The following is a 12,500-nucleotide window of genomic DNA, read 5'->3' on the forward strand; positions in this document are numbered from 1 at the left end:
GCCTGGGTTTGAGGCCTGGAGCCTATGTGTCTGGGCCTGAGGCTTTGGCTTGAGGCCTGGGCTTTGTACATGAGGCCTGGGGCCTGTGCCTGGCCTTGAGGCCTGGTCCTTGTGTCGAGCCCTTGGGTCTGTGGCTGGACTGGAGGCCTGAGGGCTGGACTGGAGGCCTGGGGCCTGTGCATGGCCTTGAAGCCTGATCCTTGTGTCGAGCCCTTGGGTCTGTGGCTGGACTGGAGGCCTGGGACCTGGACTGGAGGCCTGGTCCTTGTGTCGAGCCCTTGGGTCTGTGGCTGGACTGGAGGCCTGGGGCCTGGACTGGAGGCCTGGGACCTGTGCCTGGCCTTGAAGCCTGGTAGCCTGGCCCTATCCCTATCCCTCGGTGGGTGGATTAGGGGGCGACGGGTGGATGGATAATCCAACGTAGGACAGTTCAAGTAGCGCCATGGCCATTTGATGATCTGAATTCAGCTTAAAAACATTCAGAAATAAAAGTGGACATCGGTAAAAGAGGGAAGCTCCCTTGTTGCCATAAAAAGACCCATTTGGTTCACTCATGGCCCTTAAAAGAGAAAATCCAGCCAACTTGCCAGGTCTGGTGCTCTATGTGACTCCAGGCCCCCACAGCCATCTCGGTTGACCATTGACTGCGAATTGCCCCTCACTTGTGGTTCTTCAAGTCGGGCTGACCATACCACCTCAAAGGGTATTTAGGGATGGGCAATAAATGCCGGCCTAGCCAGCGACGCCCACACACAGATTCAGGTTAATTGTCAAGCCGAGGAGGAGAGGAGTTTTAGCGGCAATTAATCAAGGCCTCATCTTGGTCGCTGCTTATCTCTGGAACCACCTCCAGCCCCTACAACCCTCCCTATCTCTGTAGCCTCCTCCAGCCCCTACAACCCTCCCTATCTCTGGAAGCACCTCCAGCCCCTACAACCCTCCCTATCTCTGTAACCTCCTCCAGCCCCTACAACCCTCCCTATCTCTGGAACCACCTCCAGCCCCTACAACCCTCCCTATCTCTGTAGCCTCCTCCAGCCCCTACACCCCTTCCTATCTCTGGAAGCACCTCCAGCCCCTACAACCCTCCCTATCTCTGGAACCTCCTCCAGCCCCTACAACCCTCCCTATCTCTGTAACCTCCTCCAGCCCCTACACCCCTCCCTATCTCTGGAACCACCTCCAGCCCCTACAGCCCTCCCTATCTCTGTAACCTCCTCCAGCCCCTACAATCCTCCCTATCTCTGTAACCTCCTCCAGTCCCTACAATCCTCCCTATCTCTGTAACCTCCTCCAGCCCCTACACCCCTCCCTATCTCTGTAACCTCCTCCAGCCCCTACACCCCTCCCTATCTCTGTAACCCCCTCCAGCACCTACAACCCTCCCTATCTCTGGAACCACCTCCAGCCCCTACAAACCTCCCTATCTCTGGAACCACCTCCAGCCCCTACAACCCTCCCTATCTCTGTAACCTCCTCCAGCCCCGACAACACTCCCTATCTCTGGAACCACCTCCAGCCCCTACAACCCTCCCTATCTCTGTAACCTCCTCCAGCCCCTACAACCCTCCCAATCTCTGTAACCCTCTCCAGCCCCTACAACCCTCCCTATCTCTGGAACCACCTCCAGCCCCTACAAACCTCCCTATCTCTGGAACCACCTCCAGCGCCTACAACCCTCCCTATCTCTGTAACCTCCTCCAGCCCCTACAACCCTCCCTTTCTCTGAAACCACCTCCAGCCCCTACAACCCTCCCTATCTCTGGAACCACCTCCAGCCCCTACAACCCTCCCTATCTCTGAAACCACCTCCAGCCCCTACAACCCTCCCTATCTCTGGAACCTCCTCCAGCCGCTATAACCCTCCCTATCTCTGTAACCACCTCCAGCCCTACAACCCTCCCTATCTCTGTAACCTCCTCCAGCGCCGACAACCCTCCCTATCTCTGGAACCACCTCCAGCCCCTACAACCCTCCCTATCTCTGGAACCTCCTCCAGCCCCTATAACCCTCCCTATCTCTGTAACCACCTCCAGCCCTACAACCCTCCCTATCTTTGTAACCTCCTCCAGCCCCTACAACCCTCCCTATCTCTGTAACCCTCCTTAACTTTGTAACCCCCTCAAGCCCCTACAACCCTCCTTCTCTGTAACCTCCTCCAGTCCCTACAACCCTCCCTATCTCTGTAACCTCCTCCAACCCCTACTTCCCTCCCTATCTCTGTAACCTCCTCCAGCCCCTACAACCCTCCCTATCTCTGTAACCTCCTCCAGCCCCTACAACCCTCCCTATCTCTGTAACCTCCTCCAGCCCCTACAACCCTCCCTATCTCTGTAACCTCCTCCAGCCCCTACAACCCTCCCTATCTCTGTAACCTCCTCCAGCCCCGACAACCCTCCCTATCTCTGGAACCACCTCCAGCCCCTACAACCCTCCCTATCTCTGTAACCTCCTCCAGCCCCTACAACCCTCCCTATCTCTGTAACCTCCTCCAGCCCCTATGGCCCTCCCTATCTCTGTAACCTCCTCCAGCCCCTACAACCCTCCCTATCTCTGTAACCTCCTCCAGCCCCTACAACCCTCCCTATCTCTGTAACCTCCTACAACCCTCCGAGATCTCTACACTCCTCCAATTCCGGCCTCTTGAGCATCCCCCGATTCCCATCGCTCCGCCATTGGCGGCCGTGCCTTCAGCTGCCTGGGGTGGGGCCATGAGCTCTGGGATTCCCTCCCTAAACCTCTCCGACCCCCTCTCTCTCTCTCTTCCTTTAAGACGCTCCTTAAAAACCGACCTCTTTGACCGAGCCTTGGAGTCACCCGTCCCTAAAATCTCCTCGCGCGTCCAGCTTTGTAAGGACGCGTGTTCCCGGGAAGCAGCTTTGCGAGCTGGCTTGCTGCTTCAAGGGCGCTATGCAAATGCAAGTGCCTGGCCTGGTGTGGCCTCTGAGCACAAGGCCTCAACTGCGCTCAGAGCGGAGGCCCCCCACCGCCCACAGCGGGGGAAGAGCAGACACCCTTTTGGGTTGGCCTGTTGACGGTCACATCCTGGCCTCTCTCTCACACTTGGCGTCTCCAAGATGGCCGCCTCCTTCTGAGGGAGAAACAGCTCGCTTGAAAAGGGCGGCAAAAGATGGCTTCCCTCGGAGACAGGGAGAGAGAGAGAGAGAGAGAGAGTGTGAGAGAGAGAGAGGGAGTGACACAGGGGAAAGAAAACATAACCCAAAGTTGTTTTGATGGGGTGTGGCAGTGACTGAGGTCAGATAATTGTCCCCTTTGGGTTTTGGCATCAATCGTTGGAACATGACCTCATCCAAACAGTGGCACGGTTTACACTAACCTACAATGAGTGTCACCCAGACTCACGGTCTGCTTGATGTAGCTTCCAACTAAACGCCAATCTCCAACCTCCCAATCCTCAAGGCTCTTCCCATTAGATCCTTGCCCTCGTCCTATTTCCCACCTTTGCCCCTGCGCCCTCCCCCCACCCCAACAACCTCCCCAACCCCCTAACCCACCCCAATACCCCCTACCCCCACTCCGAATCAGAACTGTAAGCATTCATTTTCCCTCCACCCACCGACGCACAGGGGCAGCAGTGTGTGTGTACCATCGACAAGACGCACTGCAGCAACTCGCCAAGGCTCCTTCGACAGCGCCGCCCAAACCCACCACCTCTACCACCTAGAAGGACAAGGGCAGCAGACACATGGGGAACACCACCACCTGCAAGTTCCCCTCCGAGCCCCACACACCATCCCGACTTGGAAATATATCGGCCGTTCCTTCACTGTCGCCGGGTCAAAATCCTGGAACTATCCTCCCTAACAGCGCGGTGGGTGTACCTACACCACACGAGGACTGTAGCTGTTCGGGGAGGTGGCTCACCACCCCCCACCTTCTCAAGGGGGCGATTAGGGGATGGGCAATGATGCTGCCCTCGCCAGTGAGTTGATGCAGCTCAAGGTACCTTACCATGACTACTAGGGGGCCCTTTCAGCCAAATTTGCCTCCTTCCCCTCCACTTACCCCTCTCCTAAAAAGGGGAGGGTCTCTCTGTCTTTCCTCTCCTCGAAAAAGCCTCTCCCCCCCGCCCTCCGCCCCCTCCCGTCACCCCAACTCTCCATTGACAAACAGAAAACCCTTGGCCTTGTGATAAGGTCCCAAGGGACATCAACCGATAAATCAAATGGCCCTGAGCCACAAGCGGAGATATCAGGGAGAGGCTGACCAAAGGCTGGGTCAAAAGAGGTCGGCTTTAAAGGAGGGTCTTAAAGGAGGAGAGATAGAGAGAGAGGTAGCGTGTTTGAGGGAGGGAATCCCAGAGCTCAGGGTCCCCCCGCCAGGCAGCTGAAGGCACGGCCGCCAATGGTGAGACGATGGGAATCGGGGGAGGCTCAAGAGGCCAGAGTCGCACCTAGGCCTTAGGGTGTCCCAGTCCACCCCAGTCTTGACAAGTAACTTGACACGAAGCCTAGGCCTGGTTTCCGGCCTAGTGAGGCCTTCCTTGCAACCAGGCCTAACTGCTAGCTTTTCGCCCATTGCCCCACTCTCTCCGCCCTCCCGACTCCTTCCCCTCCCCCAAGCTCCCATTAATGTGGCTGTTCTGTTCTCCACAGTGATCAAGGGAAAAATAGTCGGTTCAAAGATGATCAGAGGCAGCAGCAGCGATTCACATGGCTTCCAATGGATCGAATACGAAGTCCAACAACAGAAGGTACTGGTGTGGAGGACATACATTGCGTAGAACTGTGCCATGTCGTTTCATACACCACACAGGAACAGGAGGAGGCCCATTCAGCCCCTCTTGAGCCTGTTACACAGGAACAGGAGGAGGCCCATTCAGCCCCTCTCGAGCCTGTTACACAGGAACAGGAGGAGGCCCATTCAGCCCCTCTCGAGCCTGTTACACAGGAACAGGAGGAGGCCCATTCAGCCCCCTCCTCGAGCCTGTTACACAGGAACAGGAGGAGGCCATTCAGCCCCTCTCGAGCCTGTTACACAGGAACAGGAGGAGGCCCATTCAGCCCCTCTCGAGCCTGTTACACAGGAACAGGAGGAGGCCCATTCAGCCCCCTCCTCGAGCCTGTTCCCCCATTAAATCTCAACACGGTTGATCTGTATCTTAACTCCATCTACCCATCTCGTTTCCGTAACCCCTAATCCCCCTTACCTCACAAAAATCTATCAATCTCGGGCTTGAAATTTCCCATTGACCCCCAGCGGCGCCCCCACCTCCCCACCCCCAACAGCCTTGACGGCTTTTTGTGGTGTAGAAAGTTCCAGATTCCTGTTGCACTCAGTTAAGTTCCATTCACACATCGCGCCCTCTGCTCACTGACCTAGATGGACTCGCAGTCAGATTAAAATTCTCCCCTTCATTTCAAAATCCTTCCATTGGCTATAACTCACCTCCCTATCTCTGTCACCTCCTCCAGCCCCTACACCCCTCCCTATCTCTGTAACCTCCTCCAGCCCCCTACAACCCTCCCTATCTCTGTCACCTCCTCCAGCCCCTACACCCCTCCCTATCTCTGTAACCTCCTCCAGCCCCCTAAACCCCTCCCTATCTCTGTAACCTCCTCCAGCCCCTACAACCCTCCCTATCTCTGTAACCTCCTCCAGCCCCTACAACCCTCCCTATCTCTGTAACCTCCTCCAGCCCCTACAACCCTCCCTATCTCTGTAACCTCCTCCAGCCCGCACAACCCTCCCTACCTCTGTAATCTCCTCCAGCCGCTACAACCCTCCCTATCTCCGTAACCCCCTCTAGTCCCTACAACCCTCCCTATCTCTGTAACATCCTCCGGTCTCTACAACCTTCCCTATCTCTGTAACCTCCTCCAGCCCGCACAACCCTCCCTACCTCTGTAACCTCCTCCAGCCGCTACAACCCTCCCTATCTCCGTAACCCCCTCTAGCCCCTACAACCCTCCCTATCTCTGTAACCTCCTCCAGCCCCTACAACCCTCCCTATCTCTGTAACCTCCTCCAGCCCCTACACCCCTCCCTATCTCTGTAACCTCCTCCAGCCCCTACAACCCTCCCTATCTCTGTAACCTCCTCCAGCCCCTACACCCCTCCCTATCTCTGTAACCTCCTCCAGCCCCCTACACCCCTCCCTATCTCTGTAACCTCCTCCAGCCCCGACAACCCTCCCAATCTCTGTAACCTCCTCCAGCCCCTACAACCGTCCCTATCTCTGTAACCTCCTCCAGCCCCTACAACCCTCCCTATCTCTGTAACCTCCTCCAGCCCCCTACAACCCTCCCTATCTCTGTAACCTCCTCCAGCCCGCACAACCCTCCCTACCTCTGTAACCTCCTCCAGCCGCTACAACCCTCCCTATCTCCGTAACCCCCTCTAGCCCCTACAACCCTCCCTATCTCTGTAACCTCCTCCAGCCCCTACAACCCTCCCTATCTCTGTAACCTCCTCCAGCCCCTACACCCCTCCCTATCTCTGTAACCTCCTCCAGCCCCTACAACCCTCCCTATCTCTGTAACCTCCTCCAGCCCCTACACCCCTCCCTATCTCTGTAACCTCCTCCAGCCCCCTACACCCCTCCCTATCTCTGTAACCTCCTCCAGCCCCGACAACCCTCCCAATCTCTGTAACCTCCTCCAGCCCCTACAACCGTCCCTATCTCTGTAACCTCCTCCAGCCCCTACAACCCTCCCTATCTCTGTAACCTCCTCCAGCCCCCTACAACCCTCCCTATCTCTGTAACCTCCTACAACCCTCCGAGATCTCTGCGCTCCTCCAATTCCGGCCTCTCGAGCATCTCCCGATTCCCATCGCTCCGCCATTGGCGGCCGTGCCTTCAGCTGCCTGGGGGGCCCTGAGCTCTGGAATTCCCTCCCTCAACCTCTCCCCATTTCTCTCTCTCTCCTCCTTTAAGATGCTTCTTAAAAACCGACCTCTTTGACCGAGTTTTTGGTCACCTGTCCCTAATATCTCTGCATATGGCTTTTGGTCAAACCCCGGCCCGAGTTCCCTCCCTTGGTGCACCCTAGGGACGTTTTAAGATGTTAACGGTGCTATAGAAATGAAAGTTGTTGTTGTAGGAGATGGCATCTGAAGGTGGGATTAACGGTTAGCCCTTTTATAGTCAAAGTTACCAAGCACATGCGTGAGAACTAGGCCCTGAAGGAAACAGATGAATAACCAGTATAATAACTGGTAAATAACTGGTGAATAACCAGTATAATAACTGGTGAATAACCAGTATAATAACTGGTGAATAATTGGTGAATAACCAGTATAATAACTGGTGAATAACTCGTAAATAACCAGTATAATAACTGGTAAATAACTGGTAAATATCCAGTATAATAACTGGTGAATAACTGGTGAATAACCAGTATAATAACTGGTGAATAACTCGTAAATAGCCAGTATAATAACTGGTGATTAACTCGTAAATAACCAGTATAATAACTGGTGAATAACTCGTAAATAGCCAGTATAATAACTGGTGAATAACTGGCGAATAACCAGTATAATAACGTGATTAACTCGTAAATAGCCAGTATAATAACTGGTGATTAACTCGTAAATAACCAGTATAATAACTGGTGATTAACTCGTAAATAACCAGTATAATAACTGGTGAATAACTCGTAAATAGCCAGTATAATAACTGGTGAATAACTGGCGAATAACCAGTATAATAACTGGTGAATAACTGGTGAATAACCAGTATAATAACTGGTGATTAACTCGTAAATAGCCAGTATAATAACTGGTGAATAACTGGCGAATAACCAATATAATAACTGGTGAATAACTGGTGAATAACCAGCATAATAACTGGTGATTAACTCGTAAATAGCCAGTATAATAACTGGTGAATAACTGGCGAATAACCAGTATAATAACTGGTGATTAACCCGTAAATAACCAGTATAATAACTGGTGAATAACCAGTATAATAACTGGTGAATAACTGGTGAATAACCAGTATAATAACTGGTGAATAACTGGTGAATAACCAGTATAATAACTGGTGAATAACTGGTGAATAACCAGTATAATAACTGGTGAATAACTGGTGAATAACTGGTGAATAACCAGTATAATAACTGGTGAATAACTCGTAAATAGCCAGTATAATAACTGGTGATTAACTCGTAAATAACCAGTATAGTAACTGGTGAATAACTGGTGAATAACCAGTATAATAACTGATGAATAACTCGTAAATAACCAGTATAATAACTGGTGAATAACTGGTGAATAACCAGGATAATAACTGGTGATTAACTGGTGAATAACCAGTATAATAACTGGTGAATAACTGGTGAATAACCAGGATAATAACTGGTGAATAACTGGTTAATAACCAGTATAATAACTGGTGAATAACTGGTGAATAACCAGTATAATAACTGGTGAATAACTGGTGAATAACCAGTATAATAACTGGTGAATAACTGGTGAATAACCAGTATAATAACTGGCGAATAACTGGTGAATAACCAGTATAATAACTGGTGAATAACTGGTGAATAACCAGTATAATAACCAGTTTAATAACTGGCGAATGACCAGTATAATAACCAGTTTAATAACTGGTGAATAACCAGTATAATAACTGGTGAATAACTGGTGAATAACCAGTATAATAACTGGTGAATAACTGGTGAATAACCAGTATAATAACCAGTTTAATAACTGGTGAATAACCAGTATAATAACCAGTTTAATAACTGGTGAATAACCAGTATAATAACTGGTGAATAACTGGTGAATAACCAGTATAATAACCAGTTTAATAACTGGTGAATAACCAGTATAATAACCAGTTTAATAACTGGTGAATAACCAGTATAATAACTGGTAAATTACTGGTGAATAACTGGTGAATAACTTGTAAATAACCAGTATAATAACTGGTGAATAACTCTGATCTTGCCTCCTTGTCTTTCCCCGTAGATGTACAAAGGGTTCGAGAAGGTTGATCGGGTTTACTATGTATACACTCCCGTGGCGGACTTTGTCTGTGGGATGGTGCTGGGACCAGATGAGATGAACGAGGACTACATCCTGTCAGGTAGGCTTCACCTCTGACATTCCCCTCCACCCTCTCCCCCGACCCCCGCCCTCCAGAGCCTCTGTTTCTCCCCCGCCCCGACCAGCCCAGCCCGTCTCAATTGGTGTTCCCCCTAAGAACTCCGAGCGCTCGGCCGGAACGGTTGACAGCGGTGGGGTGGGGGGGTGTGTGGTCCGGAGGGGCGGCCAGCGAGGGGACTGGAGAGATTCCCGCTTTAACACCTCGCTAATGTTTCCTTCTGCAGGGACTGTGGAGAGTGACGGAAAAGTCTACATCAACATCTGCAGCTTCAACAAACCCTGGAGTCAACTGACTCACGCACAGCAGATCAGTCTGGATGGGAGATACGAGGATGGCTGTCAGTGCATGGTAGGTCACATCAGAGCACAGGGTTAGACACAGAGTGAAGCTCCCTCTACGCTGTCCCCATCAAACACTCCCAGGACAGGTACAGCACGGGGTTAGATACAGAGTAAAGCTCCCTCTACACTGTCCCCATCAAACACTCCCAGGACAGGTACAGCACGGGGTTAGATACAGAGTAAAGCTCCCTCTACACCGTCCCTATCAAACACTCCCAGGACAGGTACAGCACGGGGTTAGATACAGAGTAAAGCTCCCTCTACACCGTCCCCATCAAACACTCCCAGGACAGGTACAGCACGGGGTTAGATACAGAGTAAAGCTCCCTCTACACCGTCCCCATCAAACACTCCCAGGACAGGTACAGCACGGGGTTAGATACAGAGTAAAGCTCCCTCTACACCGTCCCCATCAAACACTCCCAGGACAGGTACAGCACGGGGTTAGATACAGAGTAAAGCTCCCTCTACACCGTCCCCATCAAACACTCCCAGGACAGGTACAGCACGGGGTTAGATACAGAGTAAAGCTCCCTCTACACTGTCCCCATCAAACACTCCCAGGACAGGTACAGCACGGGGTTAGATACAGAGTAAAGCTCCCTTTACGCTGCAGAACTGTGTTGGGAATTTGAACGTTGGGTGTGATGCTGGTGTATTGGGTAATGTTACTGGACTAGTAACCCAGAGGGCTCCCAGTCTGGGGACCGGGGTTCGAATCCCAATGGGAATTTAAATTCCATTGATAAAATCCGGAATTGTTAACGTTAAGTCTGGGAGACGGTGACCATGACGGCCATTGTCGTAGAAACTGCACCTGGTTCATCCTTACCCGGGTCTGGCCTATGCGGGAGTCCAGAGCCGGCTTCTAACTGCCCCTCCGAAGTGTCCCGAGGAGGGGAGGGGGCAAAACGCTGGCCTTGCCCGCCAGTGACGCCCACGAGAGGGTGGTCATCCCGCGCAGGGAGGGGTCTGACCGGGCACATTGGGGGGGAATGTGGATCCCGGGCCTACCCTGCTCGAGGAGGCCTGCTTGTGACGAACGGCCATCCTAAACTGGTTCTCTCTCTCTCTCCCTCTCTCTCTCTCTCTCTCCCTCCCCTCTGCGTTTGTGTCTCTGATAGATCGTCCCCTGCATCTCGCTGCCCTGCAGCCTTGACGCGGGCAACCAGTGCCTCTGGACAGACGGGATCTTCACGGGGAACTGGGCCGGGGCGCAGAGCCAGCGCTCCTCATGCACCATGAAGCCGAACGGCCTGTGCCAGTGGGCCTCGGTCCGGAGCGCCAGGACCCGCCGATCCTCCCTCAGGAGGGTGGCTGAGTAACCGGCCGGAGGAAGAGGAGGAGGAGGAGGGGGAGGCCGGAGAAGCCGGGTGAAGGGGGCTGGGCGAAGTGGAGTCCATCCCGGGCCGGGAGCGACCCCCCCCGGATTATTCCTGTTTTTTTTTTTTGGCACCTCCCCTCACCACCTCCCCCCGCCTCGTCTGCAGTAATCCGCCCTCCTTTCTTAAGCCCACTCCCACCCTCCCCAACACCCCCCACCCCACCCACCCACCGCCTCTCCCCCTCGAATTAACATCCCTCAATCGATTTCTTAACGCTCCCGCGCGTGGGCCGGTGGTCCGAGCAAAGGGCCTTGCTCCGTGGAGCCCAGGCGGCCATTTTGTTTTAGGCCTCGGTCTACCTCGGGCGGCCCCCTAACCCCCGCCCCCCCTCTCCTCCCCCGCCTCGCCAACCGCGTCACTGTTTTCCCCTCCCCCCCCACCGACTATCGAGCTCCTGCCCTTGCGTCTCCGCGTAGGCAGAGGGGGGGCGCCCCCCTTGGCGTTGGCCACCTGCAAAGCATGCTGGGAACCGCCCCACAAACCAAAAAAAATGGCCATTGACGGGCTCCCCTACCCCTTCGATCGGCTTCCCTCCCTCTCGCCCCGCTTTTCCCTCACCCCCAACACCAACCCCACCCCCCACCCCGGCACCATCGCTTCACTCCCCAGTATATACTCCATGACAACGATTGTCACCCGTCCCCCACCCTGACCGCCCCTTCCCACCCAACCTACCCCCTCCCCCCACCCACCCCCCCATCCCCCCACCCCCAACCCCCGGCTTGGATGGGCGGGGCGAGTCCGGAAAACCGCCGGGACAGGAAACTCGGAGGGCCGAGCGGCCGCCGCGTCGTAGAGGCCGACCCGCACGGTACCCAGGATCGGGCGCCGGCCAGTCGGTGCGGCCCGAGCGACTCCTGCCCGACGCGCTTGGCTTTCTCCGACCGACGGCAGAACCGCAGCTCCGCCTCCGACGAAATGGGACGCCGTCGCACCCAAAATGGCCGCCGTGACCAACAAAATGGCTGCCGTGGTGAACAAAATGGCCGCCATCGCCCAAGGCTTCCTCAGCATAATGAAGGCCTCTGCCTCTTTCCCTTCGGCTGTAACTTATTATTCCTACTTGTAAAATGCGACGGTTTCGATGAAATGCCAGAATAAAGCACAAGTCACGGGCTCCATGTGCTACGGAGGCCAAACCGGAAACTGTTAAGTCTACGTATATTTTTTGCCGAATTAATAAAGATACCTTCGGTCACAAACTCTTCTGCCCCCTTCGTGTTTGTCAAGGTTAAGTTTAGCTGCTTGAAAAACGGGACATGTCAAAGCTCGCGCTCGCAATACAAGGGAGGCAAACAACAATTTACACCGCACGTGAAGAGAGCGAGGATCGGTTGCCAAGCGGGCTCTAATTGGTCGAGGTGTTGCCCTGGGGGAACGCGCTGGTTGATGGCGACTGGCAGTTCACTGCCCAGCGTTGTTTGAAATTTAAACCAGGCAGCTTGACCCCCGACTGGTCAAGGCATTGCCCCGAGGAATGATTCGGTGAATGTCTCTTTTTATCCAGCAAAGCTAAGTTCTGTACCACCAAGCGGTTAGATTCAGTTCATGAATTAAAATGCAGATAAAAGGCCAGCCTCCGCGACAGTGACCGGGAAACTCCCATTTGTCATTGAAAGCCCATCTGGTTCACTGGTGTCCATCAGGGAACGAAAACTTACCCACTCTGGCCTACGTGTGGTCCCAGAACCCACGGCAACG

At 53.6% G+C, this 12,500-nt stretch overlaps 2 protein-coding genes across 2 annotated transcripts in view; one reads left to right on the top strand and one right to left on the bottom strand.

Moving 5' to 3' along the window:
• Window positions 1-11,998, top strand: part of LOC144673581 (metalloproteinase inhibitor 4-like) — a 17,809-nt gene extending 5,811 nt beyond the window's left edge. Inside the window, exons 3-6 of the mRNA XM_078535334.1 lie at window positions 4,617-4,714; window positions 8,935-9,052; window positions 9,297-9,421; window positions 10,539-11,998. Of these exons, the coding sequence (XP_078391460.1) occupies window positions 4,617-4,714; window positions 8,935-9,052; window positions 9,297-9,421; window positions 10,539-10,739 (542 nt within the window). The 3' untranslated portion in view covers window positions 10,740-11,998. The remainder of the gene's footprint in view (window positions 1-4,616; window positions 4,715-8,934; window positions 9,053-9,296; window positions 9,422-10,538) is intronic.
• Window positions 1-12,500, bottom strand: part of LOC144673579 (synapsin-2-like) — a 322,886-nt gene that overhangs the window by 276,734 nt on the left and 33,652 nt on the right. The gene's annotated exons all lie outside the window — the stretch shown is intronic.

Source organism: Cetorhinus maximus, unplaced genomic scaffold, assembly GCF_964194155.1.
Source record: "Cetorhinus maximus unplaced genomic scaffold, sCetMax3.hap1.1 HAP1_SCAFFOLD_389, whole genome shotgun sequence".
In the NCBI taxonomy this organism is placed as follows: domain Eukaryota; kingdom Metazoa; phylum Chordata; class Chondrichthyes; order Lamniformes; family Cetorhinidae; genus Cetorhinus; species Cetorhinus maximus.